The sequence below is a fragment of the Thalassophryne amazonica genome, chromosome 6 (genome assembly GCF_902500255.1).
Source record: "Thalassophryne amazonica chromosome 6, fThaAma1.1, whole genome shotgun sequence".
NCBI classification, from domain to species: domain Eukaryota; kingdom Metazoa; phylum Chordata; class Actinopteri; order Batrachoidiformes; family Batrachoididae; genus Thalassophryne; species Thalassophryne amazonica.
The window spans coordinates 85,494,041-85,521,973 of record NC_047108.1 but is presented as its reverse complement, the minus strand read 5'-3'; the positions used below and the strand labels follow the sequence as shown (position 1 = coordinate 85,521,973).

Here is a 27,933-nt window from a genome sequence, read left to right as displayed (position 1 = left end):
CAAAGTAGATTTGTAATCAAATGTAATTTTTTTCATGGCAGTGCTCATTGTATGACACATACAGTATACATCCTCATAACTACATTAATGGTAGCAGTTTATGTTTTCAAAACAGGTGGAATTGCAGGATGCAGTGGAGGTGCTGACACGTATTATGTTTGCCTTCTTGTGTTTGATTGTTCTGTGTGTGACTCAGGAGTCTTCGGTGCAGGAGGAGGTGGAGATGATGGTGGAAAGTCTCCTGGATGTGCTTCTGCAGACTTTGCTGTCCATCATGAGCAAATCTCACTCTGTAGAGACATCCAGAGGACAACGCTGCCCCCAGTGCACTGCAGAAATCACTGTAAAATTCCACTCTGGAACATAGATTTAAATAAAGATCTGCTTTCATATACAACGAATTATTTTAGTTTGTTATATGTATCTGTTGTGTTCTCTCTTGCAGGGGGAGTATGTTTCCTGTCTCCTGTCTCTGCTCCGACAGATGACAGAGATTCACTTTCACCATCTACTCAATAACTTCCACAGCAAGGAGGAGCTGAAGGTGAGAAAACATCATGGCCATGTTTTCTTGAGGCCTTCGCTCATGATACAGTGACTGCATGCGGTTTTACGCAAATCTTCCCCCATAGGAGTTCCTGCTGAAGATCTTCTGCGTATTCCGCAATCTGATGAAGTTGACTATCTTCCCTCGAGACTGGAGTGTCATGAGGCTTCTAACAAGTCAGTAAGTCTGCTTTTGCATTTGTGCCGAGCTGTTTTTTGTCTTAGAGACAGCAAGCGAACACAGCCCAAACATGAGATGAGACTCTCTTCAACTAATGCTCCGTTGAAGGTGACATTTGTGTTGCAGTTGTTTTTTTCATCTATTTTTGGCACCTGTATTGTTGTGTTAGTGAGGGATGTAACACTTTCTTTGCTTCCTGCAGTATCATCGTAGTGACAACACAGTTTCTGTCTCCGGCACTGCACAAGAACTTCTCGGAGGCTGATTTTGATTTCAAGGTGTGTTTCTCGACACCCGAGTGTCAAATTGTGCAAAAAAAGTTTTTTTCCCCTCACTTTTACATTTTTCGAACCGTCGGAATTTCATGTTAAACATCCTTAAACTCTTATAAGCATCTGTCTGTGTATGTGGAATATCAATGGCAATAAATCAAATGTGGGTGTCAAATGTGTGAGGAAGGCTGCAATTTGTGGGCCACACCCACATGGACTGAGGTTCAGCCATTACATTGCTTGGGTAAATGGAGACCTCGGAACCAAATGACCTTGATAACAGTGGTACCAATATGATCTCGGAACCACTACATTGTCGGAACCGCTACAAAGCACAGCGTGTTTTCTGCAGTGGACTTTAAGACAGGTTGACAAGTACATGCCATTCAGTGTTAGAAATGATGTGAAAAAAAAAAAAAAAGATTTTTCATAAGTTTGGTGTAAGTGGTTCCAAGATCGCTGGTCCCGGGGTCGGGTGGTTTTGAGGTCTCCAGTGAAACCCATTGCTTGTGCATCTATTTGCTTCAGAGACAGGGCATGGCAGGCAACATCAACCTAGAGCACCATGCTTGTAGAGCGCAGTCCTCCGCTAACACTAGTTTCCAATTCCACAAATTTTTACCTTGGAAAAAATTTTCAAGTTCAAAGTTTAAAGTTAGAAGTGGCTTTTCATAGTTAAAATAGTTTGTTGCACCACCCTGTGGCATGCAGAGAAATGCTAACCCTACCCATAACTTTAACCATAACATAGATGTTCCCTGAATGACGCGGAAGTGAAGCAGATAGTCAGAGAGAAATGATGCTGTTGTCAAAACAACAAACAAACAAACAAAAGTGAGTGTCCCTGCGCGTCACTAAATGATGTGACAGGGTTACCTAACTCATCAAATAATAACAGAAAGGGGCACTGACCAAGCATATAAATGTGATGAATTAGGAGTGTGAATGTGTTGAGTCTGAAACACCACTTAGCAGATTTTGGGTGTGTCCATGTTACTGTTTGTGTAATTTGAGTGGCAAGCAGGACGCAGGGTGAAAACTATTACAGGGGAGGTGATGGTCTAGTGGTTAAAGTGTTGGGCTTGAGACCAGAGGATCCTCGGCTCAAGTCCCAGCCTAACTGGAAAATCACTAAGGGCCCTTGGGCAAGTCCTTAATCCCCTAGTTGCTCCCGGTGTGTAGTGGGCGCCTTGCATGGCAGCAGCCTGACATCAGGGTGAATGTGAGGCATTGATATGCTCTAATTGCTGCCAAGGGTGTATCAACAAAGTATTGAGCAAAGGGAGTGAATACGTATGTACATGTGATTTCTTAGTTTTTTTTATTTTGAATAAATTTGCAAAATTTTCATTTTTTCATGTTGTCATTATGGGGTGTTGTAAGTAGAATTTTGAGGGAAATTAATGTACTCCATTTTGGAGTTATTCTGTAACATAAAATGTATAAAAATGGAAGTCCTGTGAATACTTTTGAGATGCACTGTATATTTAGTCACTGACTTTATTATGAATATGTTTAGGGTGAAACATGAAATAAACCAATCAAGTTTGAAGAGTTTCAGTCAGGTTTTAGAATTCATCATAGTACAGAAACAGCATTAGTGAAGGTTACAAATGATCTTCTTATGGCCTCGGACAGTGGACTCATCTCTGTGCTTGTTCTGTTAGACCTCAGTGCTGCTTTTGATACTGTTGACCATAAAATTTTATTACAGAGATTAGAGCATGCCATAGGTATTAAAGGCACTGCGCTGCGGTGGTTTGAATCATATTTGTCTAATAGATTACAATTTGTTCATGTAAATGGGGAATCTTCTTCACAGACTAAAGTTAATTATGGAGTTCCACAAGGTTCTGTGCTAGGACCAATTTTATTCACTTTATACATGCTTCCCTTAGGCAGTATTATTAGATGGTATTGCTTAAATTTTCATTGTTACGCAGATGATACCCAGCTTTATCTATCCATGAAGCCAGAGGACACACACCAATTAGCTAAACTGCAGGATTGTCTTACAGACATAAAGACATGGATGACCTCTAATTTCCTGCTTTTAAACTCAGATAAAACTGAAGTTATTGTACTTGGCCCCACAAATCTTAGAAACATGGTGTCTAACCAGATCCTTACTGTGGATGGCATTACCCTGACCTCTAGTAATACTGTGAGAAATCTTGGAGTCATTTTGATCAGGATATGTCATTCAAAGCGCATATTAAACAAATATGTAGGACTGCTTTTTTGCATTTACGCAATATCTCTAAAATCAGAAAGGTCTTGTCTCAGAGTGATGCTGAAAAACTAATTCATGCATTTATTTCCTCTAGGCTGGACTATTGTAATTCATTATTATCAGGTTGTCCTAAAAGTTCCCTAAAAAGCCTTCAGTTAATTCAAAATGCTGCAGCTAGAGTACTGATGGGGACTAGAAGGAGAGAGCATATCTCACCCATATTGGCCTCTCTTCATTGGCTTCCTGTTAATTCTAGAATAGAATTTAAAATTCTTCTTCTTACTTATAAGGTTTTGAATAATCAGGTCCCATCTTATCTTAGGGACCTCGTAGTACCATATCACCCAATAGAGTGCTTCGCTCTCAGACTGCAGGCTTACTTGTAGTTCCTAGGGTTTGTAAGAGTAGAATGGGAGGCAGAGCCTTCAGCTTTCAGGCTCCTCTCCTGTGGAACCAGCTCCCAATTCAGATCAGGGAGACAGACACCCTCTCTACTTTTAAGATTAGGCTTAAAACTTTCCTTTTTGCTAAAGCTTATAGTTAGGGCTGGATCAGGTGACCCTGAACCATCCCTTAGTTATGCTGCTATAGACTTAGACTGCTGGGGGGTTCCCATGATGCACTGTTTCTTTCTCTTTTTGCTCTGTATGCACCACTCTGCATTAATCATTAGTGATCGATCTCTGCTCCCCTCCACAGCATGTCTTTTTCCTGGTTCTCTCCCTCAGCCCCAACCAGTCCCAGCAGAAGACTGCCCCTCCCTGAGCCTGGTTCTGCTGGAGGTTTCTTCCTGTTAAAAGGGAGTTTTTCCTTCCCACTGTAGCCAAGTGCTTGCTCACAGGGGGTCGTTTTGACCGTTGGGGTTTTACATAATTATTGTATGGCCTTGCCTTACAATATAAAGCGCCTTGGGGCAACTGTTTGTTGTGATTTGGCGCTATATAAAAAAATTGATTGATTGATCTACCATTCCTTTTAAGATGTAAGTGTGCCTACATTATGTAGAAGGCACGCTCTGCAGTAAGAGCTTTTCTGACAAGGAAACTGATGTGAGTACAAAGCATATTTATGAGTGCATCAGCAATCATCCGTCACAGCTCCCTGAGGTGAAACATTTGAGCACATTGTTCCTGCATCCCCTCCTCCTCCTCGCTCTCCTTCATTTTCTCCCAGGTGCAAACAGCCACCTTTCCCCCAATCTTTGCTACACTTAGCTCATGATAACAATGCAATAACATTGTGCCTGACCACAACTCATGGGCACATAAATGAGTGTAATTACTGTATACTTGCTACTTACATGATGTGGGTAATATTTCTGTTGTACACTAGTAATGAGAATGGAGATATGCTGTGTGCTACTTTGAGCCAGGTGAATTATTGGGCCCAAGTTGTTTCTCAGAGCACTGAAAGTGCATTTTATTTTGGTTGTATTGCCTGAGTATTGAAGGGGTATGTTAAACTGTGACCTGTAAAGGTGTACAGTATGAGCCCTTTAGTAATTCTTCTTCATCTCCTTATGGAACAAAACACAGGTTGCTTTCACGCGAGGAAACAAGAATCTAACATAAATCCTTCCTCTTATATTTGTCAGGTGTGGAACTCCTTTTTCAGCCTTACTGTTCTGTACATCAACCAGCCCAGTTTGCAGCTGGAGGCACTTGGACCAGCAAAGAGAAAAAAAGTGCTCGACAAGTAAGAAAACTCTCTTTCACTGTGTGATTTTTTTTCCCCCCCAACACTAGGTTATAGTACTGAAAGCATGAAGACAATAAGGACTATGGCAATCTGACATTTAACTCCATTGACCTTGACCTTTATCCAAATAACTGACCTCTGACTGACCTTGCCAGGTAGTGCTGCAATCCAACTATGTGTGTGCTACATCTGGTCCAAAGGGGGTTGAAAATTATACTCCTTGACATTGACTGTTGCCAAAATGGATTATTTAAAGGCACTTTTGGGGTCAACTTTCAATCACATAACAAGTTTGACTGAAATCAGAAAGTTGGCCAGTAGACAAGCTGGCAGACACGACCTTGGCCCAAAAGACTGTATGTATCAAGTTTGGTGGAAATCAGCCAAAGGACCAGGGAGGACATGTGGACAGACGGATTATTGCCTTTTTTCTCTGTTTTTGCAGGTATGGAGATATGAGAGTGATAATGGCATATGAGCTCTTCAGCATGTGGCAGAAGTTAGGTGTGGTTGTCTTAAAAACCTCCAACATGTCACACCCAAGAACCAACATTTAGTCCTTTATAAGAATAAATGGAGAAAACAAACAAAGAAACAAAACAAAGCGTCTCTCTCTCTCTCTCTCTCTCTCTCTCTCCCTCTCCTCTCTCTCTCTCTCTCTCTCTCTCTCTCTCTCTCTCTCTCTCTCTCTCTCTCTCTCTCTCTCTCTCTCTCTCTATCCATGTGATCCAGGTGACAACAAGCCCCACTTCATCCCAGGAATGATGGGGCCTTTCTTGGGTGTCACCCTGGTGCCGCAGACAGAAGTTCGGAATATTATGATCCCAATTTTCCATGACATGATGGATTGGGAGCAGAGGAAAAATGGCAACTTCAAACAGGTGATAAATATTTTATTAAGCACAGACTGTGCTGCACAGCAGGTGTCTGTCACATGTTGAGACTGAATGTATGTGTGTGCGCGCGCAGGTGGAAGCAGAGCTGATGGACAAGTTGGACAGCATGGTGTCAGATGGGAAAGGCGACGACAATCACAGAGAGCTCTTCAGCCTGTTGTAAGAATTAAATGTGTTATATGGTGCTCATAATAAAAAATGCTTTCATTCTGCTCACATACCGTTCTATGTTCTATATGTCATGACCATTTCACCACAGGACCCAGCTGTTCGGTCCATATCCGAGGTGAGATATTCTGATCAGGCCGAGTGACATTTTGGTGCAAATCTTCGGCATCTTGAAGTATCTTTATTGTCTGTGCAGCCTCCTGGAGAAAATAGAGCAAGAGACCTGGAGAGAGACGGGTATCTCATTTGTCACATCGGTTACCAGACTTGTTGAGCGATTATTGGATTACAGGTATAGCGAAATAGGCATTTCCAGTGTTACCGATTTATCTCAAGAACCCACAGAGCAATGAGAGGGAAAAAATATTTGTGTTTAGGGACTGCATGAAAGGAGACGAGATGGAGAATAAGAAAGTCGGCGGCTCTGTCAACCTCATGGTGAGACATTCATGACTCATTTTAAGAGGAGATGTTACAGTAAAGGATCATATTTTTAACGATCACCGCTATTTCATTTGAATTAAACTGTAGAACTTCTACAAATCAGAAGTTAACAAGGAGGACATGTACATCCGTTACATCCACAAACTCTGTGACCTTCATCTCCAAGCAGAGGACTTCACAGGTAACAGAGACGTTAACACACAACAGATAGTCCTGCAAGGGCAATATGACGTGCAGAATCTGTGCAGAATTATCCACGTTAGAGTATCACAGGAACATACAACTGAATTGGAAACAAACACAATGAAATAAAAGTAATACCTAATTGAAAAACAAAACTTTTATGAATCTGGTTTGTGCCATATTCTTATGGTATTTTTCTTTTTTCCATGAGGCTGCACAGTAAAGTCACCAGTGTAAAACTAACACTGACAGTGTTAAATTAACACTGCCAGTGTACATATGGTTCTACTCTGGTCAGAGAGGGACCATATGTTCACTGTTAGTAATAATTTAACACTGGTGATTTTACTGTGTGGAATTGTGTGAGGTGGATGAATGAATTATTTAATAATTCCATTTTCAAAGGGAGTCTAGACTTCAAACATGGTTTGAAAGGAGAATGTAGACTGCTGGGAATACTATTTGTCATTAAGACACTATATTTACATAAGTTAGTTATCTCAACCAGACCTACAAAATTAGGTTGTTTAAATGGGAAAAGTAACTTGTAACAAATTGTTACAATAAATTATATATGTAATATTATTCCTATTTAAACAACCATGTTTACACAACCATTTTAGAGTGAAGCGACAGCTCACTCAAGCCAACTGCATCTCACCGCACAGATGTAGCACATTTCCAATTAGAGATGGATTGAACAGTTTTTAACTTACTTTCAAAAAGTGATGCAGAAATGTCTCTCCAGACTTGCATTCATTCAAGAATTTGTTTGTGAGGTCTGTGTGAAAGGCCATCTGAAACAGTTGCACTTTACATGCACAGCACATGCACAGTGGTCAGGGAAACATTCTTCATCCATACAACTGGATACAACAGATGTTAATCCAACTGTCACTATACAGTATTCACAGCGCTGCACTTCTTCCACATTTTTTATGTTACAGCCTTATTCAAAATTAGATGAAATACATTTTTTTAAATGCTACACACAATACCCCATAATGACAATGTGATATTTTTGTTTCAGATTTTGCAAATTTATCAAAAATAAAAAAGCTAAGAAACCTTATGTACACAAGTATTCACAGCCTTTGCCATGAAGGTCAAAACTGAGCTCAGGTGCATCCTGTTTCCACTGATCATCCTTGAGATGGTTCTACAGCTTAATTGGAGTCCACCTAGGGTAAATTCACTTAACTGGACATGATTCAGAAAGGCACACACCTGTCTATAAGGTCCCACAGTTGACAGTGCATGTCAGAGCACAAACCAAGCATTAAGTCAAAGGAATTGTCTGTAGACCTCCGAGACAGGATTGTCTTGAGGTACAAATGTGAGAAAAAGGTACAGAAACATTTCTGTTGCCTTGAAGGTCCAAATGAGCACAATGTCCTCCAACATCTGTAAATGGAAGAAGTTCTGATCCACTGTTGAGTCACTGTGCTTGGTTTTATGTCCTCAACACACCCATGACTAATTAGGTTACTAAATCCAGCCCGTTAACACCAAGCACGCTGGTTTGCACTGAGATTTTGTGCTGTTTAAATAGAAGCCTTCACACTGTCAAGATAGGGCCCAAGGGGTTTTTGTTGGGTCATTACCAGACTCAGGGGAAAATCTGGGATGGATTCAAAATCAAGAAAAAAGAAAAGAAAAACCCCTTCAAAGAGTCAACACAGCAGGAATTACATGTAGGAATAGTTTTAAAATGAGAGAGAGAGAGAGAGAATGTCAGTGTCTTCTTCAGTAGGACAAAGATCCAAATCACAGGCTTTTGACACGACAGGCAGGAGTCATGAAGCATTCCAACAAAGAGAGAGAAAAGCTCGGCAGGTGGTCCACTGAGGGGTTAGAGATCTGAGAAAGAGAGAGAGAGGAAATGTGGGAGGAGGAGGTGGACGGTGAAAAAGGAGGAGACACACAGCTGTGCCCTCAGCAATGTGACAAAGACGTAATGCTGTGCAGACACCTTTAATATTCCTATCAGCAAGATACACAGACTTTAAATAATACATGTTCTGGAAGAGGGAACCCCCTGGAACCAATCAGACACTGAAATTAGAATCAAATGACACTAGAATGATTTTATTAATTCATAATGTTTTTTTTTTTTTTTAAAACGTGCTCTTTAAGTAACACAAAATAAATTTATTTGGGGAGGGGCAGTGACTACAGTTTTCTAATGTCTCTGATATGTTGTGCAGATGGCTGAAAGACTTTGGCTTCACTCACATCGCTGGCTGCAGTGGCTTTCTTGCTGTATGTGCACGTATATATGACTAATGGACTGCAGCCGCTTATTCACCGCTTAAGTAAAACAAACAGGGAGGTGGTGAACATGTTTTACTGTTCTGTCACGCTAACTGAATAAACAAGAGGGTTGTGTAAATTATGCACCATCCCGACATCTACAGTATGTAACCGTAATTCACATGAAAATCAAGGCGACTTATCAGACTTTAGTGCCTCTTAGAAGCTGTTGTGTTAACCTTTGACCCCTGGACAACAGAGGCAGCGTTCACCTTGCTGCTGTACTGGGAGCTGCTGCAGTGGGAGGACTGGCCCCTCAGGGATTTCCTCCACTACCCGTGTCAGAGTGAGTGGCAGCGCAAGGAAAACCTGAGTCGCAAAATCCTGCACTACTTCAACAAGGGCAAGGCAAGTTCATTACTGAAGTTATATGAATGCTTTGTGCAGGATGAACAAAAATGTCAGATTTGTGTTGAATCCTGGGCTGTACATGGAGCTCCAACACTAAAATGTAAAACAGTTTGATCTGTGATGGGACAAGATGGGTTAAAATAAGCCACCGCTTAAAGTCGCGGCTACATCCAGAGACAACTGGAGCGGCCTGCTGGGTCAGGTTAGCTCTTTGAAACATGGTAGCAGCTTGGTCAGTCCTATTTCTACCCAACAAATCAGAATTACTGCAGTTTGGGCTACATTAGTGAATACTTGACCTTTATTGGACGGTCCTGTTTCAAAATATACCCTAAATAAAATCTGGCCAGCACATTGGTCATTGAAGTCGTCTACAGACAAACAAGTAAACAAACCAAACTTTAACTTGAAGAGTTCTTTCTGAAACATGGCTGTTTTATAGTCTTATTTTCATCAATTATGCTAATATGAGACTTGAACTTGCATTTCTCAAAGTTATAGTCTGTTGTTAATGACATTTAGCTTTCAGTAAAGTGTGAATGTTCTCGTGTATTGTTTAGTTCCATGCACTGGATTGTGATTAATACTGTGTTTACTTGACTAAATGCTCCCTCTCTAATAAAAGATGCCTTTGATTTTTTTTTCCATCACATTGCATGCAGTGAAATTGTGAATTCCTGAAAGAACAGAGTAAAATAATAAATAATAGTATTTTTCATCTGTTCTCATTGGCATTATGACATTTATTTCTGCTTGTTAACTCATTTTTAGCAGTTAGGACTTTTATTAGTATATTGTTATTTATTTCAGCCCCAACCAGTCCCAGCAGAAGACTGCCCTTCCCTGAGCCTGGTTCTGCTGGAGGTTTCTTCCTGTTAAAAGGGAGTTTTTCCTTCCCACTGTCGCCAAGTGCTTGCTCACAGGGGGTCGTTTTGACCGTTGGGGTTTTTCCGTAATTATTGTATGGCCTTGCCTTACAATATAAAGCGCCTTGGGGCAACTGTTTGTTGTGATTTGGCGCTATATAAATAAAATTGATTTGATTTGATTTATTTATTTATTTGGGTTTCAGTTTTAACACAGTCGGCTTTGAGTTACAAACAAATATCACATCATGAGAACCAATGAAAGGTATCGGAGAGCTGATGCAACCCCTGCATGCTCTGAACAAACATGACTTCCTTTTATGACTTCCTTGTGACTTCATCATGACACCAATCAATCACAAATATGTTGCTGATCAAGATAAACTTTAGATCATCTCTCACCCTATTGGTTGTGGAGATATAGCAGAAAAAAAATGTTTTTTGCACAGTTTTTGATGACCTTGAACTTTGTCTCTCTCTCTCACACACACACACACACACATGCACACACGCACAGATAGAGGGCCCATTACAATACACACAAAACAAAAATTGTGGCAAAAAGCACTAAAAGTTGTTGTTTGGCTTAGATTAATAGGGGAACCACTTTTAGTGCTATATAGCACCTAAAGCACTATATTTATAGCACTAGTGCAATAAATATATATTTGGTGCTATAGAGCACCAAAAGTGGTTCCACTATGATTAGAAGCCAAATAAATGGTGCTATTTAGCACCGTTTATTTGTTTTGTGTGCACCCTGCTTTGCCTCTTTGCTGGCGCACAAGGTAATAAGAGTCAGATGTCTGTATAAATGTGATTTTATTCCCTTAATCAGTCCTGCCTGCCTGATATTCATTTATGAAATTAAAAGAACTTGTGTCTGGGCTTTTGACAAACAGCTCCCTCCAGAGGAGAAAACCCAACGTCTTCTTCTGCTAATGCTTTGCTGAAAAAGAGGTTATATTTTCAACACTGTCTGTTGGTTGGATTGTTATCAGGTTAACTCAAATAAATAAAAATTAATTAATTAATTAATTAATTGCCAATATGATGAAATAGGATAGTTTTCCACTTTTCGGGTAATTTCTCATGAAATAAGGCAAAAACAAAACAAAACAAAAAATCTGAAAAATGTCAAGATTTAATGTGTGTATGAACAATTGTAGTTTGCACATCTGGATAATGTGTAAAATGAATTAAAATTAGTGACTTCTAAGTAGTTGGAATATCAATGAGTTCCCTTGAGTTGTTTCCATAATGAAGTGCTTTGAATGTTAAAATGCTTCCACTGAAACAGAATCTTGAGTGCAGTCCCTCGGTTTATTTAAAAACACTTAAAAAAAAAAAAACTTTTAATGAATTTGAAATGTGAGCACAGTTGTTACAGTGTCCTAAAACAAATAAGAAAAACAGAACTGATGACAGACATTAGACCCATGGAATATTGGAACTTGACACTCAGACCTTTGATAACAGCAAATATTAATATACTATAAATATTTAGCAGGAAGAGACATCCTGTCTCTTATGAACATTTATTTCCACTTCAAAATAATATTGCCTTTCAGCTCACATGCTCTAAAATGTTTTTGAATGCGTGTGTATTAATCTATAATAACACTGTAATACCAGTACCGTAAGAGTAATGGATTTATTTATTTATTGTGCTTGCAGAGTTAAAAAAAAGCACTCCAAGATTCATTCATTCACAGTTCCATGTATTTATCACTTTGCAGTGCTGGGAATATGGAATTTCCCTGTGCCGGGAGCTGGCTTTCCAGTATGAGACTTTATATGATTATCAAAGCCTCAGCTGGATCAGAGTAAGTACAGTCTTGCTTGTGTGTGTGTGTGTGTGTGTGTGTGTGTGTGTGTGTGTGTGTGTGTGTGTGTGTGTGTGTGTGTGTGTGTGTGTGTGCATCACTGCTTTTAAGCTTTCAACATCTACTATGATGAAAAAAGAAGAGAGCAGATTTCCAGTTTTCTTCCCATCACGTAGGCTGAAACACATAAGAAATGCAGAATATTCAGTATTGAGTGTAATTAAATCATTATTCATCATGCTTGTTGTTTGTAACAGAAAATGGAGGCAGCTTACTACGACAACATCATTGAACAGCAAAGGATTGAACCAGAATTTTTCCGAATGGGCTTCTATGGAAGGAAATTTCCTTTCTTCCTCAGGGTAAAAGCCTTTGTTTTTCTGTCCTGACACAGTTATGATTGTGCTGATCTGACTTACTGCTTTTCTACTGCATATACATCTTGAAGATGAGATTAAATTCATCCCTTTTAATCTAGCCAATGACCTATTGCAGTACTTTCCTCACTGTATGTTATAAATTAAGATTTTTTGTTTTTTTTTTACCTCCATGAGAGTCATATATCAGAACCAGGTGAACTATGTTATAAGGAAGCCTTCACTCAAATTTTTGGACTGTTTGGGCTCTATCTACCACCTGGTACAAAGAACCGCACCGCCCACCTCAAAACTCATTTTCACCCACACCATACGTTCTTTAAATCTCAATGTCGTGGGCCATCATTCTTGAAATCTTAAACCCACCGATTGCCTCAGAAGGCACCTTTACTGATGAGCCCCTCCCAACATTTTAACGTCGCAATCATCTGTGAAATCGCCAGCTGAGGTTATTGGTAGCAAGTTACACCAACAATGCCCTTACCCTTCATGGCACACAGTTACCCACCCCAGTACTTTTGACTGCTCCTTTTTTCTTGGGATCACTACAGTGGATCAGCTCTTTGATTTTACCGAAAGTTTTATGCTGGATGTCTTTCAGATCTCCAAGGTGGACCACTGTACTACCAAGATATCTTACTGCACACTGTATTTTAAAACATTTTGCAGTCAGATCGTTTCATTCAAGTCTGTATGTGTGTCCTTCATTCTCATTGTTACTGGCAACTTTTATTGTCCTCTTCTCCTAGAACAAGGAGTTTGTGTGCCGTGGTTATGACTACGAGCGGCTTGAGGACTTCCAGCAGAGGATGCTGGGCGAATTCCCCCAAGCCATCGCCATGCAGCATCCCAACCAACCTGATGACACCATTCTGCAGAGCGACGCTCAGTGTATCCTCCTCATTTGGCTTTGGTGCTTTATCCATGTCTCATGGTTGCCTTAAAGATTACACTGGAAATTGGGATTTTGATTTTCCACGCCAGGAAGTCAAAACAGAAGGTCTTTGTCAGCGTTTTTCTTCAAACATTATGACTATTCTTCCTATCCATGCATTTCTTTCTGTCTGTCACTTCCTTGACAAGTTGGCCTCCAGATTTGCAGATCTATGCGGTAACTCCAGTGTCTGACATCTCTGATGTGCCACAGCTGGAGCGGGTGCCCGAGAGGATCAAAAGTTTCTACCGCATAAACAATGTCAGCCGCTTCCACTATGACAGGCCTTTCCACAAGGGGCCCAAAGACCGAGAGAATGAGTTCAGGGTACGATGCACTACCAGCACCCCTCACGTGTCCTCTTCTTTCCCAAAATTCAGTGTTTTCTTCAAAGCATGGTGAATTAAAGCTGAAATATATGCTGTAGCTGTATAGTGAGTGTAGTTAGTGTAGAATAAAGCAGGAATATCAGGTGATGTAACCAGATGTAACTCCCTGTGGTGACTGCAGAGGGAGCCCTACAGCTTTGAGACAGGAGTACTTTCAAGTTGTTTCGATAATAAGGACTTATAAAATTACGCCACCATCAACACGACATCTCAGCACTAAAAAAACCCAACAACATGGGTGTTGTTGGTTTTAATGTTACATGAGCGTAAGTCTAACATGTACAACCCCAATTCCAATGAAGTTGGGACGTTGTGTAAAATGTAAATAAAAACAGAATACAATGATTTGCAAATCCTCTTCAACCTATATTCAGTTGAATACACCACAAAGACAAGATATTTAATGTTCAAACTGATAAACTTTATTGTTTTTGTGCAAATATTTGCTCATTTTGAAAAGGATGCCTGCAACACTTTTCAAAAAAGCTGGGACAGTGGTATCTTTACCACTCTGTTACATCACCTTTTCTTCTAACAACACTCAATAAGCGTTTGGGAACTGAGGACACTAATTGTTGAAGCTTTGTAGATGGAATTCTTTCCCATTCTTGCTTGATGTACAATTTCAGTTGTTCAACAGTCTGGGGTCTCCGTTGTCGTATTTTGCGTTTCATAATGCTCCACACATTTTCACTGGGCGACAGGTCTGGACTGCAGGCAGGCCAGTCTAGTACCCGCACTCTTTTACTATGAAGCCACACTGTTGTAACACGTGCAGAAAGTGGCTTGGCATTGTCTTGCTGAAATAAGCAGGGACATCCCTGAAAAAGATGTTACTTGGATGGCAGCATGTGTTGCTCCAAAACCTGGATGTACCTTTCAGCATTGATGGTGCCATCACAGGTGTGTAAGTTGCCCATGACCATCCCCATACCATCACAGATGCTGGCTTTTGAACATGGCACTGGTAACAATCTGGATGGTCTTTTTCCTTTTTTGTCCAGAGGACACAACGTCCATGATTTCCAAAAACAATTTGAAATGTACTCTGTAGACTGCAGAGATGGTTGTGCATGGGAATCCCAGTGGATCAACAATTTCTGAAACACTCAAAGTAACCTGCCTTGCACCAACAACAGTTACATCAGTGTCCTTTGATGCTTGGTTTGAATTCTTGAAAATGTCTAAATGCACTGAGGTACTGCCATGCGACTGGCTGATTAGATATTTGAACAGACATGTCATTTTATCATTTCTGTTTGACTTGTGTAAACACTTAAAAACTAGAGCACAGTGCTCATGGGGCGCAAACCTCCGCCAAGACTAGTTTCCAATTCCACAAAATTTTATCTTGGAAAAAATTGTCAAGGTCAAAGTCCTGTTAGACGTGACTTTTCATAAGCTAAATTAGATGTGATCAAATGTCAGGTGTACATATATATTTAGTTCATGCACTTGAATCAAAGTTTTTTTGTGGTGTTGTGAGATTTTTTCCAAACTTTTGGTTTCTGAATTCTTTTTTTCAGATAATTTTCACAGAACACTGGTCATCTCTGCTATGCACAATTTGATTTGTCGCTGCTTTTTGGCTCTTGGTTTCTAACTGGTAACTGGAAGATAGACAAACAGGCATAAGATTGGAACCTGCATCCAATTTTGGTGGTGTAGGTAAACCCATAACAGAAAAATGAGATTGACTGAAACACTTTTGATTGAGATATAATGCAAAATGTACACCAAATGGGCTTTTCAATATTAAATCCAAATGTCCACAAAATCCTCAAGCCGGATCAGATCCGGATCAAACTTTGTCAGGTGATAGTGAGTGCCAGTCTGCACCTCACTTTCAAATATGAGAGTAAGTGGGGCACGTTTGGTTAAGATATAATGTAAAATATACATTATAGCTCCATTATATATATAATGGAGTTGTTAAATTTAAATGGCCCAAAATCTGTAATATGGATCAGATCCAGATCAAACTTTGTCAGTCGATAAAAGAAACCATCCTACATAATGCTCTCAAATATGAAAAAAACATTTTTTTTAACAGAGTTATGAATTTTTGAAAATTCGTTCAGTGTTAACGATAGGGATGCACTCATTTTGAAACTGATGCCTGTAAAACTTTCCAAGCATGTTTGTTGCCTAAGCAGGCGATCTGCTGCATTACATCACCTTTCCTTATAACTACACCTGCTAATGGTTTTGGAGCTGCTTTCAAAGCACTTTTATTTTTTCCCAATTCTTATTATGTGTGTCTTGGCTGCAAGATTAATGCAGTCATGGCGTCGTAACACTGGAAGAATGTGGTGCAGTGTCACCATGGTGAAATGAGCATGAGCATCAAGAATGGAGTGTGTGTGCCACTCCAAAATATTATTTATTATTCAGCATTTGTGATACTTTCATAGATGTAGATATTACCCATGATGCCATGAACAATACGAGGTCTGTCAATAAAGTATAGGTCCTTTTTATTTTTTTCAAAACCTATATGGATTTCATTCATATATTTTTACGTCAGACATGCTTCAACCCTCGTGCGCATGCATGAGTTTTTCCACGCCTGTCGGTGACGTCATTCGCCTGTGAGCACTCCTTGTGGGAGGAGTCGTCCAGCCGCTCGTCGGAATTCCTTTGTCTGAGAAGTTGCTGAGAGACTGGCGCTTTGTTTGATCAAAATTTTTTCTAAACCTGTGAGACACATCGAAGTGGACACGGTTCGAAAAATTAAGCTGGTTTTCGGTGAAACTTTTAATGGCTCATGAGAGATTTTGAGGTGATACTGTCGCTTTAAGGACTTCCCACGGTGTGAGACGTCACGCAGCGCTCTCAGGCGCCGTCGTCAGCCTGTTTCAAGCTGAAAACCTCCACATTTCAGGCTCTATTGATCCAGGACGTCGTGAGAGAACAGAGAAGTTTCAGAAGAAGTCGGTTTCAGCATATTCCACTGTTAAAGGAGATTTTTTTAATGAAAGACGTGCGGACGGGTCCGCGCGTCGGGACGCAGCCGGCGTGGTGCGGCGGCACAGGAAAAATACCTCCGTGTTGATAACCATTTGTAAAATCCAGGCTGCTTTTGATGGCTTTCAGTGGAGTGAGTATATGAGAAATTGTTTAACAGCTGGACATGTTCCAACTTGTCCTTAAGGCTTTCAACAGAGGTGTGTTTCCTGTGGCAGAGCGTTGCGGCGGCTGCGAGCCGACGCTGCAATCCGCCCGCACGTCTTTCATTAAAAAAATCTCCTTTAACAGTGGAATATCCGGATAAAATGCTGAAACCGACTTCTTCTGAAACTTCTCTGTTCTCTCACGATGTCCTGGATCAATAGAGCCTGAAATGTGGAGGTTTTCAGCTTGAAACAGGCTGACGATGGCGCCTGGGAGTGCTACACGACGTCTCGCTCCGTGGGAAGTCCTTAAAGCAACAGTATCACCTCAAAATCTCTCATCAGCCGTTAAAATTTTCACGGAAAAGCAGCTGAATTTTTCGAACCGTGTCCACTTCGATGTGTCTCACAGGTTTAGAAAAAATTTTGATCAAACAAAGCGCCAGTCTCTCAGCAGCTTCTCAGACAAAGGAATTCCGACGAGGGGGCGAATGACGTCACCGACAGGCGTGGAAAAACTCACGCATGCGCACGAGGGTTCAAGCATGTCTGACGTAAAAACATATGAACGAAATCCATATAGTTTTTGAAAAAAATAAAAAAGACCTATACTTTATTGACAGCCCTCGTAACATATCAAACAAGGACTGGTTGCAGCTATTGAAATTTACACTGATCCAAAAGTCCGTGTATTGATGTAGTCATATTGTTTGCATTAAAACTGATTTCCACTTTACCCCTGGGGGCATCCCACAGATGTGGGAAATCCAAAATCCAAACTAGCTCATCTGGTGTGTCTCACAGCAGGAAGACTGTCTAGAAATGGACATTTGTGACATAAGTCACAGAAGTCTAAAATTAGCCTAAATTTAACTTATAACAGGAGAGTTTTTATATAGAAAGACACAGCATTGTGGCACTTTGGGGATTAACATGTTTAACTGGAAACCCCACCCATATTAAACTGTAAAAGTTAGAAAAAACACTTTTGACAATATGTTGCCTTTAAAACAACACAACATACATGGATAAGAGGTGATGGCTTCATCTGACACAGTAATCTAAATTTTGAACCAAGCCACAGCAACACTTCACATTTCTTACTATTTTTGTATTATTTTGTTGTTACAAACACTGTTTCTGCAGTGCAGGTCTACGATGTATCTGGCTGCACCTGATGTGAGGCTTCACTGCAAAAATTTGTGTCTGCATGTTTAACAGAGTTTGTGGATCGAAAGAACAACCCTGATCCTCTCCCGCCCTCTCCCTGGGATCTCCCGCTGGGCGGAAGTGGAGAGGAGAGAAGTGGTGAGGAGCTTGTCTTGTGCATGCTTGTGTTAAACATTTTTCTTTAAGTCATCTGGTGGTGGTGGCGTTGGTTCCTGTGTTCCTCAGGGATCTTGTTGCATTAAGTGGTGTCACTAAATTTGCATTCAGACATTCCCTCTGCTGTTATCAGGGCTTGGGGTGAATTTCTGTCCTTGTATACAGATGGAGGTGAGTCCTCTGGAGAATGCCATTTATGTGGTGGAGAATAAGACCCAGGAGCTCCGGACTCTAATCAGCCAGTACCAACATAGGCAACATCACGGGAACATCAACCCGCTCAGCATGTGCCTCAACGGGGTCATAGATGCTGCCGTGAACGGAGGCATCTCCAGATACCAGGAGGTACTATCATAGATGGAGCGAATGGACTTATTTGAATTTTTAAATAATGTCAGTAGAAATCCTCAAACTTTTAACTCCTCTGCACCAGGCATTCTTTGATAAGGACTATATCAGCGGCCACCCCGAAGACACAGAGAGGGTCACACAGCTGAAGGATCTGATGCAGGAACAGGTCCGCCCAAACTTTTTAAGATCATCGAACTCCTGGAGGAATAGTCATATGGCAACAGAGTAAAGTTCCTCTTCAACAGCATCAGTGCATCTGTTTTTTTTTTTAATTCCTGCATCAACAGGTCCATATTCTTGGAGTAGGTCTGGCTGTTCATGAGAAGCTGGTGCATCCAGAAATGCGCCCATTGCACAAAAAACTAGTGGACCAGTTCCACATGATGAGGACAGGTTTACACCATGTGAGTAGTACTACACAGAGAGTGATGTTTTGTTGTCTGTATGGCATTTGTTTCATTCCACCCATGCATGGCAGCACATGCAGGTTATTGTCTTCAGTCCTGTGTGAACAACATAAAGTTTTCATCTGATTTGGACCAAACTTGGTGGAATGACTGAAGATCAGCCAAAGACAAAGTAATCTGATTTTTGGAGGAATATCAGTTAAAAATCAAGAACAAAGACCAAGCTCCAAATTTGGACCTAATGCTTACTGTAAAGGGATATTTAAAATGGCTAATCTGAAGAAATAGTTAAAGATATGCCAGTGGCTACTGTTAAAAACTAACACATTATCACAACTTTTCTATTGGACACGTCCTGGCATCCGTCCATCTGTGGGAGACGATGGTGTTGCATCCAGTTTGCTTTTTGCTTTTTTTTTTGCTTGTTTGTTTTATGCACTTTTTCAATTCAATTTCAATGTATTTCATTTATATGGCACCATATCATAACAAAGTTGCCTCAAGGTACTTCACACAAGTAAGGTCTAACCTTACTAACCCCTAGAGCAAGCACACAGGTGACAGTGGCAAGGAAAAACTCTGTCCAATGATTTGAGGAAGAAACCTCAAATGGACAAATAAACTTGAAAGATCAAACTCATTTAGAATGGCTACTTGGAAATATTGGCTTAAGATGCACTAGTTATTACTATTAAACACTAACTTAGTCATACATATTTCTTCATTCTGTTGGTCCCATGACCTTTGTCCTTGGGTGGCTTTGAAAGTTAAACTCCATCGTAAGTGTTTAACTCACGCTGTTTGGAGTCAACATAGATCAAACGTGGTGAAGGGTTGTTTAGCTCCTCTGTCTGACTTGAACTAATTACAATCAGGTGGTTTAGTGGGTGATTGGAACAAACGTGTTACGACTTTTACTCACTGAGGCAGCAGTGCTAACTAGGGATGGGTATAGAAAACCGGTTCCTGTTAAGAATCGATAAGAAATTATTAGATCCACCGACATCAATAGCCTTTTGGCTTAATGATTCCCTTGTCAGTTCTTCAGTCCACATTACACTGGAATGGCCCTTATTTTTGAGGGTGTGTATCGGGAAAATGATCATTTCTCTGTGTTGATTGTGGGCCCGCTGTTTCTGAGAAGCTGCGAAGCAGCGGGTCCACAATTTCTTCATTAAGCTCAAAGCCATTTAATGATGTCACTCGTGACTCACCTTTGGGCTGATTAAAGTCACTAACTGGGACTCTTGTCTTGTTGCGGGCAAGAAACAAGAATCATCCTCTATTCCGGAGTTTTTATTCGTTCCTCATTAACTTTTCGTGGGGAGGTGCACACGACGGTTATCTAGCGTGAGCTGGGCTCACTTCACCGGGTCGTAAACTGAAGCTCAGGTAAAGGAAATGATAATATTAATAATAATAATAATGATATCTTTTGTTTTGTGATACTAACTGCACAGCTCCAAACGCTGTGTGGCTCTCTGCCGAGTAAAGTTGGAAAGATAGATTTCGGTCGGAATTAATAACTTCAAAGTGAATCACCGTTTTCAATCAAATGACACCTCTTTCTAAACGTTGTAATACAGACAACAAACTACAACAGACCAAAACCGTTTTTTATTTCTCCAAAAATGAGACCTCCTTTGTTCTTTATGAATTACACTGATGTTGACTTGCAGTGGCTGCAAGACTGCAGCTCCGAGGCTATGGAGTTACATTTGTCTTATTTAATACCTGAAAGGAAATGCTTTTGACAAAAACTACAGATTTTATTTTTGTTTATTTATGTCCAGAGATCAAGGATCCAGTGATCAATTTCATATTTATTTAGTTTAAGACTAAATAAAATGCTGTTGACATAGAAAACCTGTAAAGCCTACTTTTAGTACTCAGAAAAATCATGCGGTATTGCTAAAGGAATCGATAAAGAATCAGATCTATAAGTGGACTCAATAATGGCATCGATATAGATAAAATCTTATCAATACCCATACCTCTGCTGTCCTTAACTGTGTCTTACACTTAATCAACACTATACCTTTGATCTGTTGACTTGTAAATTAAATACAGAGGGAATAACTTGCATCCGGTAGAAAAAAGTCTCAGAATTCAATTGTCCAGTTACTTTTAGTCTCTTAAGAAATAAAGATGACAAACAGACGGATTTAATCCTGACATCATTCACCTGATTTGGATGAAGTAATTGCCTTAAAACCTTTGTTGGCTTTGAAGAGTATTTTGAGTGTATGTGTGAGTGTTTGTTATGAATATGAGAGGAGTGTAAATATTCAGAGCCGTATGTGTTGGGGTGTCAGCAGGGTGTCCCAGGTGTGGATCGATTTGGCCCCACAGGCTGTCCAGGGGTCAACTCTCCCAGAGGTATCCTTTCATCCCACAGCCACATGAGCCCTGAGAGTGTTCGCCTCATACACAGACACAGGTCAGTCAGCCACATCGACAAAAGCCCAAATTAAAACAGATTTTCATAAATACCTTTTCAATTTATCCCACCGTTTTTAGTACGATGGGCTCATATGAATGTGCCACTACACATTCAGTAAATTCTTGCAAATCCTAACTGTATAAACTGACTGTGGAGGTATTTCAAAAAGTTCTCAGCTCACCCCACCTTCTTTACTTTGGCCAAACATCACACGTATGTGCAGCTGCAATTTGTTCTCAATTCAAATGAAAAATCCATTTCCTTTAACAAATCCACAAAATTATACTTTGCACTTAAATGGTATTATTACTTTAATGAATACATTTAAAAATGTATCACAGAATGTCTCCTCCTTAATAGTCATTATGTTCCTCAAATAGTTTTCTAACAGATTTTACTGCACACCAAAGGGAGGCATATATTAAATGCAAATTTTTGTGCTGAAGACTGTCTCTCTCCTGCAGCCCTCTCAACCTGCAGGGTTCAATCCGTCATTCGTCCTCCTCGCTGTCTTCGCACACCTCCAGTGAGGCAGGTAACCTCATCATAACAACTGATGGCATGATAGGAGAGCACCCTGAGGAGGGGATACACATGCAGGTAAACAAAAATGCACACTGGCAAGGATGAGGTCCTACAAAGCCAGCCAACATGCAGCTTAACCCTATAAAACCATTTGCATCACATTTGCCTAGTGAGTTTCTGAGGAATTTTATGTGTATTTTTTGATGTGTCAGACTTTACTGGGCTCATTTTCAGACAGTGTTTGCATATATTTCTCCATAGTCAAACACTGCCAGGCTGTAGATTAGTTGTAAGCCAGAGTGGTTGCCATCCACTACCAAACACAGTTCTATGGCGTGGTAGATGCAGTTACATATGGCAACAGTGTACGCTCCCATATCTGACCAGGTAATGTATGTGGTCCCACTCCAAAATAGTGGAAAATAAACTCAATCACACTGTTAAATTGGCTCTATCATAGTGTTAAATTAAGTTGTTCAACACTAAAAGAGGCATTTATGTTATGAAAGAGCTGATTTAACACTATGACACGGTTGACTTAACACTCGGAGTGGGACAAAATATAATCTTGGCAGAGTCAGTTTTACTCCGCAAAATTTACTGTGTATGATGATGTAAATTTCAAGGATTTGAAATTGGAGTAGTGATATATTCCTAGGCTTTGGCCTAGCCTAGGCATGTACCTTGTAAAATCCAGTGAATGAATGAAAAGATGAATCAGTGAGTCATCCCCTCCATAATAACTGAAATAAAATAAATGCTACGAGGTCTATTAGAAAAGAAACCGACCGTTTTATTTTTTTAAAAAACTATATGGATTCGATTCATATGTTTTACGTCAGCCAAGCTTGAACCTTTGTGCGCATGCGTGAGTTTTTCCTGTGGCGCCCGCCACAGGAAAAACACCTCCGTTGGAAGCCTTAAGGACAAGTTGGAACATGTCCTGCTGTTAAACAATTTCTCAGATACTCACTCAACTGAAAGCCACCAAAAGCCGCCTGGATTTTACAAATGATTATCAACACGGAGGTGTTTTTCTTGTGGCGGGCGCGCCGCACCGGCTGTGAGCCGACGCACCAATCCGTCCGCACATCTTTCATTAAAAAAATCTCCTTTAACAGTGGAATGTCCGGATAAACTGCTGATTCTGACCTCTTCTGAAAGTTCTCTGTTCTCTCACGATGTCCTGGGTCAACAGAGGCTTAAATTTGGAGGTTTTCAGCTTGAAACAGGATGACGACGTCGCCTCGGAGCGCTGCGCGACGTCCTGCTCCGTGGGAAGTCCTTACAGCGATAGAAACAATCCAAAATCTCTCATCAGCCGTTAAAATTTTCACAGAAAACCAGCTTAATTTCTCGAATGGTGTCCACTCGGATGTGCCTCACAGTTTTGGAAAAACTTTTGATGAAGCACAGCGCCAGTCTCTCAGCAACTTCTCAGACAAAGGAATTCCGACGAGGGGAGTGGACCACTCCTCCCACAAGGCGTGCTCACAGGCGAATGACGTCACCGACAGGCGTGAGAAAACTCTCGCATGTCCACGAGGGTTCAATCTTGGCTGATGTAATCACACGTGATTCAAATCCATATGGTTTTTAAAAAAAATAATAAGGTCGGATACGTTTCTAATAGACCTCGTATCATCTTGTCAGTCCCCACATAAAAAACAAAATGAAAATGAAAATAAATGAATTACAACTTTGATGCACTAAATCATCAGAAAAAGTTTGTTTTGCTATGTAATATACCAAATATGTGTCTGGTCTCTGGACATGTCTGGGCTTGTTGCAGAGAATATAAGCAAGATTGGATTTAAGAGCAGGTGCTGCTTTTATCTTATCAACAGATTTGTGGTTGAAGTTACATGCAGCTTGAAATAAGCTTGTTTATCAGCTTCTTTTATTTTCAAAGCTTTGGTCGTGCTTTTTTATAGTGCAAAATAAAAGTGTTTGTGATTCATAGTATTGTCCACCAATTTAATGCTGAGCATGAATATAAATGAGCTTTTGTCATAAACTTCCTACAAAGTACAGAATAACCATTTTTGATATTTTATTTTGTAGCCAAGCCCCTCATCTTCCAGCTTGAGCTCCATCCGTTCCAACTCCTCACAGATCATCAACTCTGCTCCCTCGAGTGCCAGAGGTATGTTCTGAAGTAGCATCCAACGATAATTTGTGCAATGTTTGTTTGTTTGTTTGTGTGTGCGCATTTGTTCCACTACTCCTTAGAAATTCTTGGTCTGATTTCACCAAACTTGGTATGTGGTTGAAAGCTGAGACCTGGGGAAGACCCAGGACACCCTATTTATATGTATGGAATGCCCCGTTTACACCGGACTGAGATGTACATAATACCTACAAGATCACTACATTTTGTCACTGTCACAAGTCTTGGCTGGTCTCTGTTGTGATCTGTTTATTTGCGCTTACACCAAGCTTGCATTGTGACTGCATGGAAAATATATGTTAATATCCGTGATCATTGTTTCAAGCCCATGCAGAGTCAATTGAGAGCCTAATATGACCCATAGGATCAAGTTGAGAGTGAGTTGGGACCTGTGAGAGTTAACAAGACTAATTATGAGACCCATGTATTTGTTAACTGGTCACAAAACTTGTGCGAGTGTTTTAAAGAGTTCAGTACACTTGCACACCTGTTGCAGAACAATGGGGAGTGATGGAGATCAAGAGGGATCTTTTTTCCAACCATGGAGACCCACTGTGACCAGCCTGTAATCCCAGTGCGAGTTAGTGAGAGTGACGGCGAGCAGATGCTGTTTTTCAATCGTAACTTGGTTGTGGACTCGGTGTAAATGGGGTGTTATCTGGCTTGGGGATGCCTTGGGATCCCCTAGGAAGAATTAGAGGATTTGGCCAAGGATAAGGAAATGTCCTGATCTGCTTAGTCTGCTCATAGAAGTAGAGAGTTGGAATGCCAACTCAAGATCTCCTTCCACTGAGTTCTGTTTGTGAGCTTGCGACCCTGAGATTTCAGCCACTCAGCCATGAGAGTTGGGGTTATTTTACTTCCTGTCATCTACCACCAATGTACTTGTAAAGGACAGTTTCTGCGTGTTTTATTGCACTTTCTGCCATAGTTTCAGGACGTTATCCCCATGAAGTGTGTTCAAAGTGTAGCTTGAATGAAGTTTTTGTTTATTTTAAATCGTATTCAGGACAAAACTTGCTAAAATTATCGATAAGAGGATGCAGACTGTCAGCAACTGTGGCGGAAAATCACGGTCAATAATCATTAATTATTCATGAAACGTGTATAAAAATACAATAAAAGCACATATTTGTCATTTTAAAAAGCATCATAGTAAGACTCATACAGTGAGGAAAATAAGTATTTGAACACCCTGCGATTTTGCAAGTTCTCCCACTTAGAAATCATGGAGGAGTCTGAAATTTTCACCTTAGGTGCATGTCCACTGTGAGAGACATAATCTAAAAAAAAGAATCCGGAAATCACAATGTATGATTTTTTTTTTTTTATAATTTTTTTGTATGTTACTGCTGCAAATAAGTATTTGAACACCTGTGAAAATCAATGTTAATATTTAGTACAGTAGCCTTTGTTTGCAATTACAGAGGTCAAACATTTCCTGTAGTTTTTCACCAGGTTTGCACACACTGCAGCAGGGATTTTGGTCCACTCCTCCATACAGATCTTCTCTAGATCTTTCAGGTTTGGAGTTTCAGCTCCCTCCAAAGATTTTCTATTGAGTTCAGGTCTGGAGACTGGCCAGGCCACTCCAGGACCTTGAAATGATTCTTACGGAGCCCCTCCTTAGTTGCCCTGGCTGTGTGTTTGGGGTCATTGTCAGGCTGGAAGACCCAGCCATGACCCATCTTCAATGCTCTTACTGAGGGAAGGAGGTTGTTTGCCAAAATCTCGCAATACATGACCCCATCCATCCTCCCTTCAATACGGTGCAGTCGTCCTGTCCCCTTTGCAGAAGAGCACCCCCAGAGTATGATGTTTCCACCCCCATGCTTCACAGTTGGGAAGGTTTTCTTGTTCTCATCTTCTAAACATGGTAAGTGGAGTTGATTCCAAAAAGCTCTATTCTGGTCTCATCTGACCACATGATCTTCTCCCATGCCTACTCTGGATCATCCAGATGGTCACTGGTGAACTTCAAACGGGCCTGGACATGTGTTGGCTTGAGCAGGGGGACCTTGCTGCCCTTCAGGATTTTAAACCATGACAGCATCATGTGTTACTAATGTAATCTTTGTGACTGTGGTCCCAGCTCTCTTCAGGTCATTGGCCAGGTCCTCCTGTGTAGTTCTTGTCAGGATTGGGGTTTTGTTTTCTGGCTTTGGTTTGGTTTTGTTGAGTTTCTTGCTGGGGTTTTTCCGGTTGGGGTTTGTCTGTCCCTTTTTCTCTTGTCTTTCCCTGCTGACTCTTGGTGGTGAGTGTTTCTCTCTCTCTCTGGTCACGCCCTCTTTCTGGTTCATTCCATACACACCTGTTCCTTATCAGCACCTCATTACCTGGGTTTATTTAAACTCCTTGGATGTCCTTGTTCTTCACCAGATTGTTGCGCCCTCTGCCTACTTTCCAGCTCTGTTTTTGTTTTCTCAACCTGCTAGCCTCAAGTGTGTTACGACTACCTGCCTGTATCTTCGACCACGCCTTCTGCCTGATGATTCTGTTTTTGTTACTCTTGTCGGACTGCTTCACTGTGTACCAGATCCAGTTTACTGAATTAGTAAACTGCTTTTACCTACAGAGCCAGTTGTCTGAGTCCTGCATTTGCGTCCAGCCATATCCGACCGCTAGACCTGATAGTTCTGAGCTTTCTCAGAATCATCCTTACCCCACAAAGTGAGATCTTACATGGAATCCCAGACCGAGGGAGATTGACAGTCATCTTGTGTTTCTTCCACTTTCTAATAAATAATCATAACAGTTACTGTCTTCTACCAAGCTGCTTGCCTGTTGTCCTGTAGTCCATCCCAGCCTTGTGCATGTCTACAGTTTTGTCCCTGGTGTCCTTAGACAGCTCTTTGGTCTTGGCTGTGGTGGACAGGTTGGAGTGTGATTGATTGAGTGTGTGAACAGGTGTCTTTTATACAGGTAACACGTTCAAACAGTTGCAATTAACACAGGTAAAGAGTGCAGAATAAGAGGGCTTCTTAAAGAAAAATTAACAGGTCTGTGTGAGCCATAATTCTTGCTGGTTGGTAGGTGTTCAAATACTTATTTGCAGCAGTAACATACAAACCAATTATTTAAAAAAATCATACATTGTGATTTCCAGATTGTTTTTTTTTTTAGATTATGTCTCTCACAGTGGACATGCACCTAAGATGAAAATTTCAAACCCCTCCATGATTTCTAAGTGGGAGAATTGCAAAATCGCAGGGTGTTCAAATACTTATTTTCCTCACTGTATATATATATATATATATATATATATATATACGTTTAAACTGGGATGCCAATAAAATAAAATAAGTACAAATTGAACAGCAAACAATAAGAGCTTAATAAATTCAAATAAATAGCAACTGTATCCCTCTAGAAGTGTAGATGACAACTAATTTAGCACCAAGTTTCAGTCAAGAAAACAATGGATGAGAAGATAAAGCCTTTTGGACCAGAAATCACATTAAAAATATAAATGCAAATAAAAGTGTGACGTTCCTCTTTCCTTAGCTGACTGAATAAAATTGCTTTTAACTGTCTTTTAAAATTGCCTTGTTGCTAATCGACTGCAAGATCTATATTTTATATAAGATATGTTTGATCTGAATAGTTCCCGACGTGTGGGATACGTGGGTTATATCTTTATCTTTTAGCCTAACCTTTACAGCAATAACAGTGCAGCACCGACGAAGCATTTTCATTTTGAGAGCAGCATGACTTTGTGAGGGATAATCGGGGCAGCTACAAAATGTAAGGCTCAGTAAATTTTTCAAAATAATTGATCAAAACCTTTAACGTTATTTTGTGAGGTTTGATATCATCGATTCCCAGCAGAGTATTGGAGTTTATATTACTTGTGAACAAAGTGCTGGCTGAAGCACAAAAGACCAGAAGTGAAGAACCCAAACTCCTCTCGCGCATACGTGG

The 27,933-nt window shown here is 40.5% G+C and overlaps 1 protein-coding gene across 1 annotated transcript in view; it reads left to right on the top strand.

Moving 5' to 3' along the window:
• Nucleotides 1–27,933, top strand: part of LOC117512544 (dedicator of cytokinesis protein 3-like) — a 173,113-nt gene that overhangs the window by 134,965 nt on the left and 10,215 nt on the right. Inside the window, 24 exon segments of the mRNA XM_034172653.1 lie at nucleotides 197–343; nucleotides 446–544; nucleotides 633–727; nucleotides 930–1,005; nucleotides 4,827–4,927; nucleotides 5,376–5,434; nucleotides 5,663–5,811; nucleotides 5,900–5,985; nucleotides 6,086–6,112; nucleotides 6,191–6,286; nucleotides 6,372–6,432; nucleotides 6,526–6,619; nucleotides 9,134–9,282; nucleotides 11,891–11,977; nucleotides 12,235–12,339; nucleotides 13,104–13,245; nucleotides 13,449–13,615; nucleotides 18,012–18,098; nucleotides 18,282–18,461; nucleotides 18,550–18,633; nucleotides 18,755–18,871; nucleotides 21,193–21,314; nucleotides 21,782–21,917; nucleotides 23,907–23,988. Coding sequence (XP_034028544.1) covers nucleotides 197–343; nucleotides 446–544; nucleotides 633–727; nucleotides 930–1,005; nucleotides 4,827–4,927; nucleotides 5,376–5,434; nucleotides 5,663–5,811; nucleotides 5,900–5,985; nucleotides 6,086–6,112; nucleotides 6,191–6,286; nucleotides 6,372–6,432; nucleotides 6,526–6,619; nucleotides 9,134–9,282; nucleotides 11,891–11,977; nucleotides 12,235–12,339; nucleotides 13,104–13,245; nucleotides 13,449–13,615; nucleotides 18,012–18,098; nucleotides 18,282–18,461; nucleotides 18,550–18,633; nucleotides 18,755–18,871; nucleotides 21,193–21,314; nucleotides 21,782–21,917; nucleotides 23,907–23,988 — 2,548 coding nt within the window.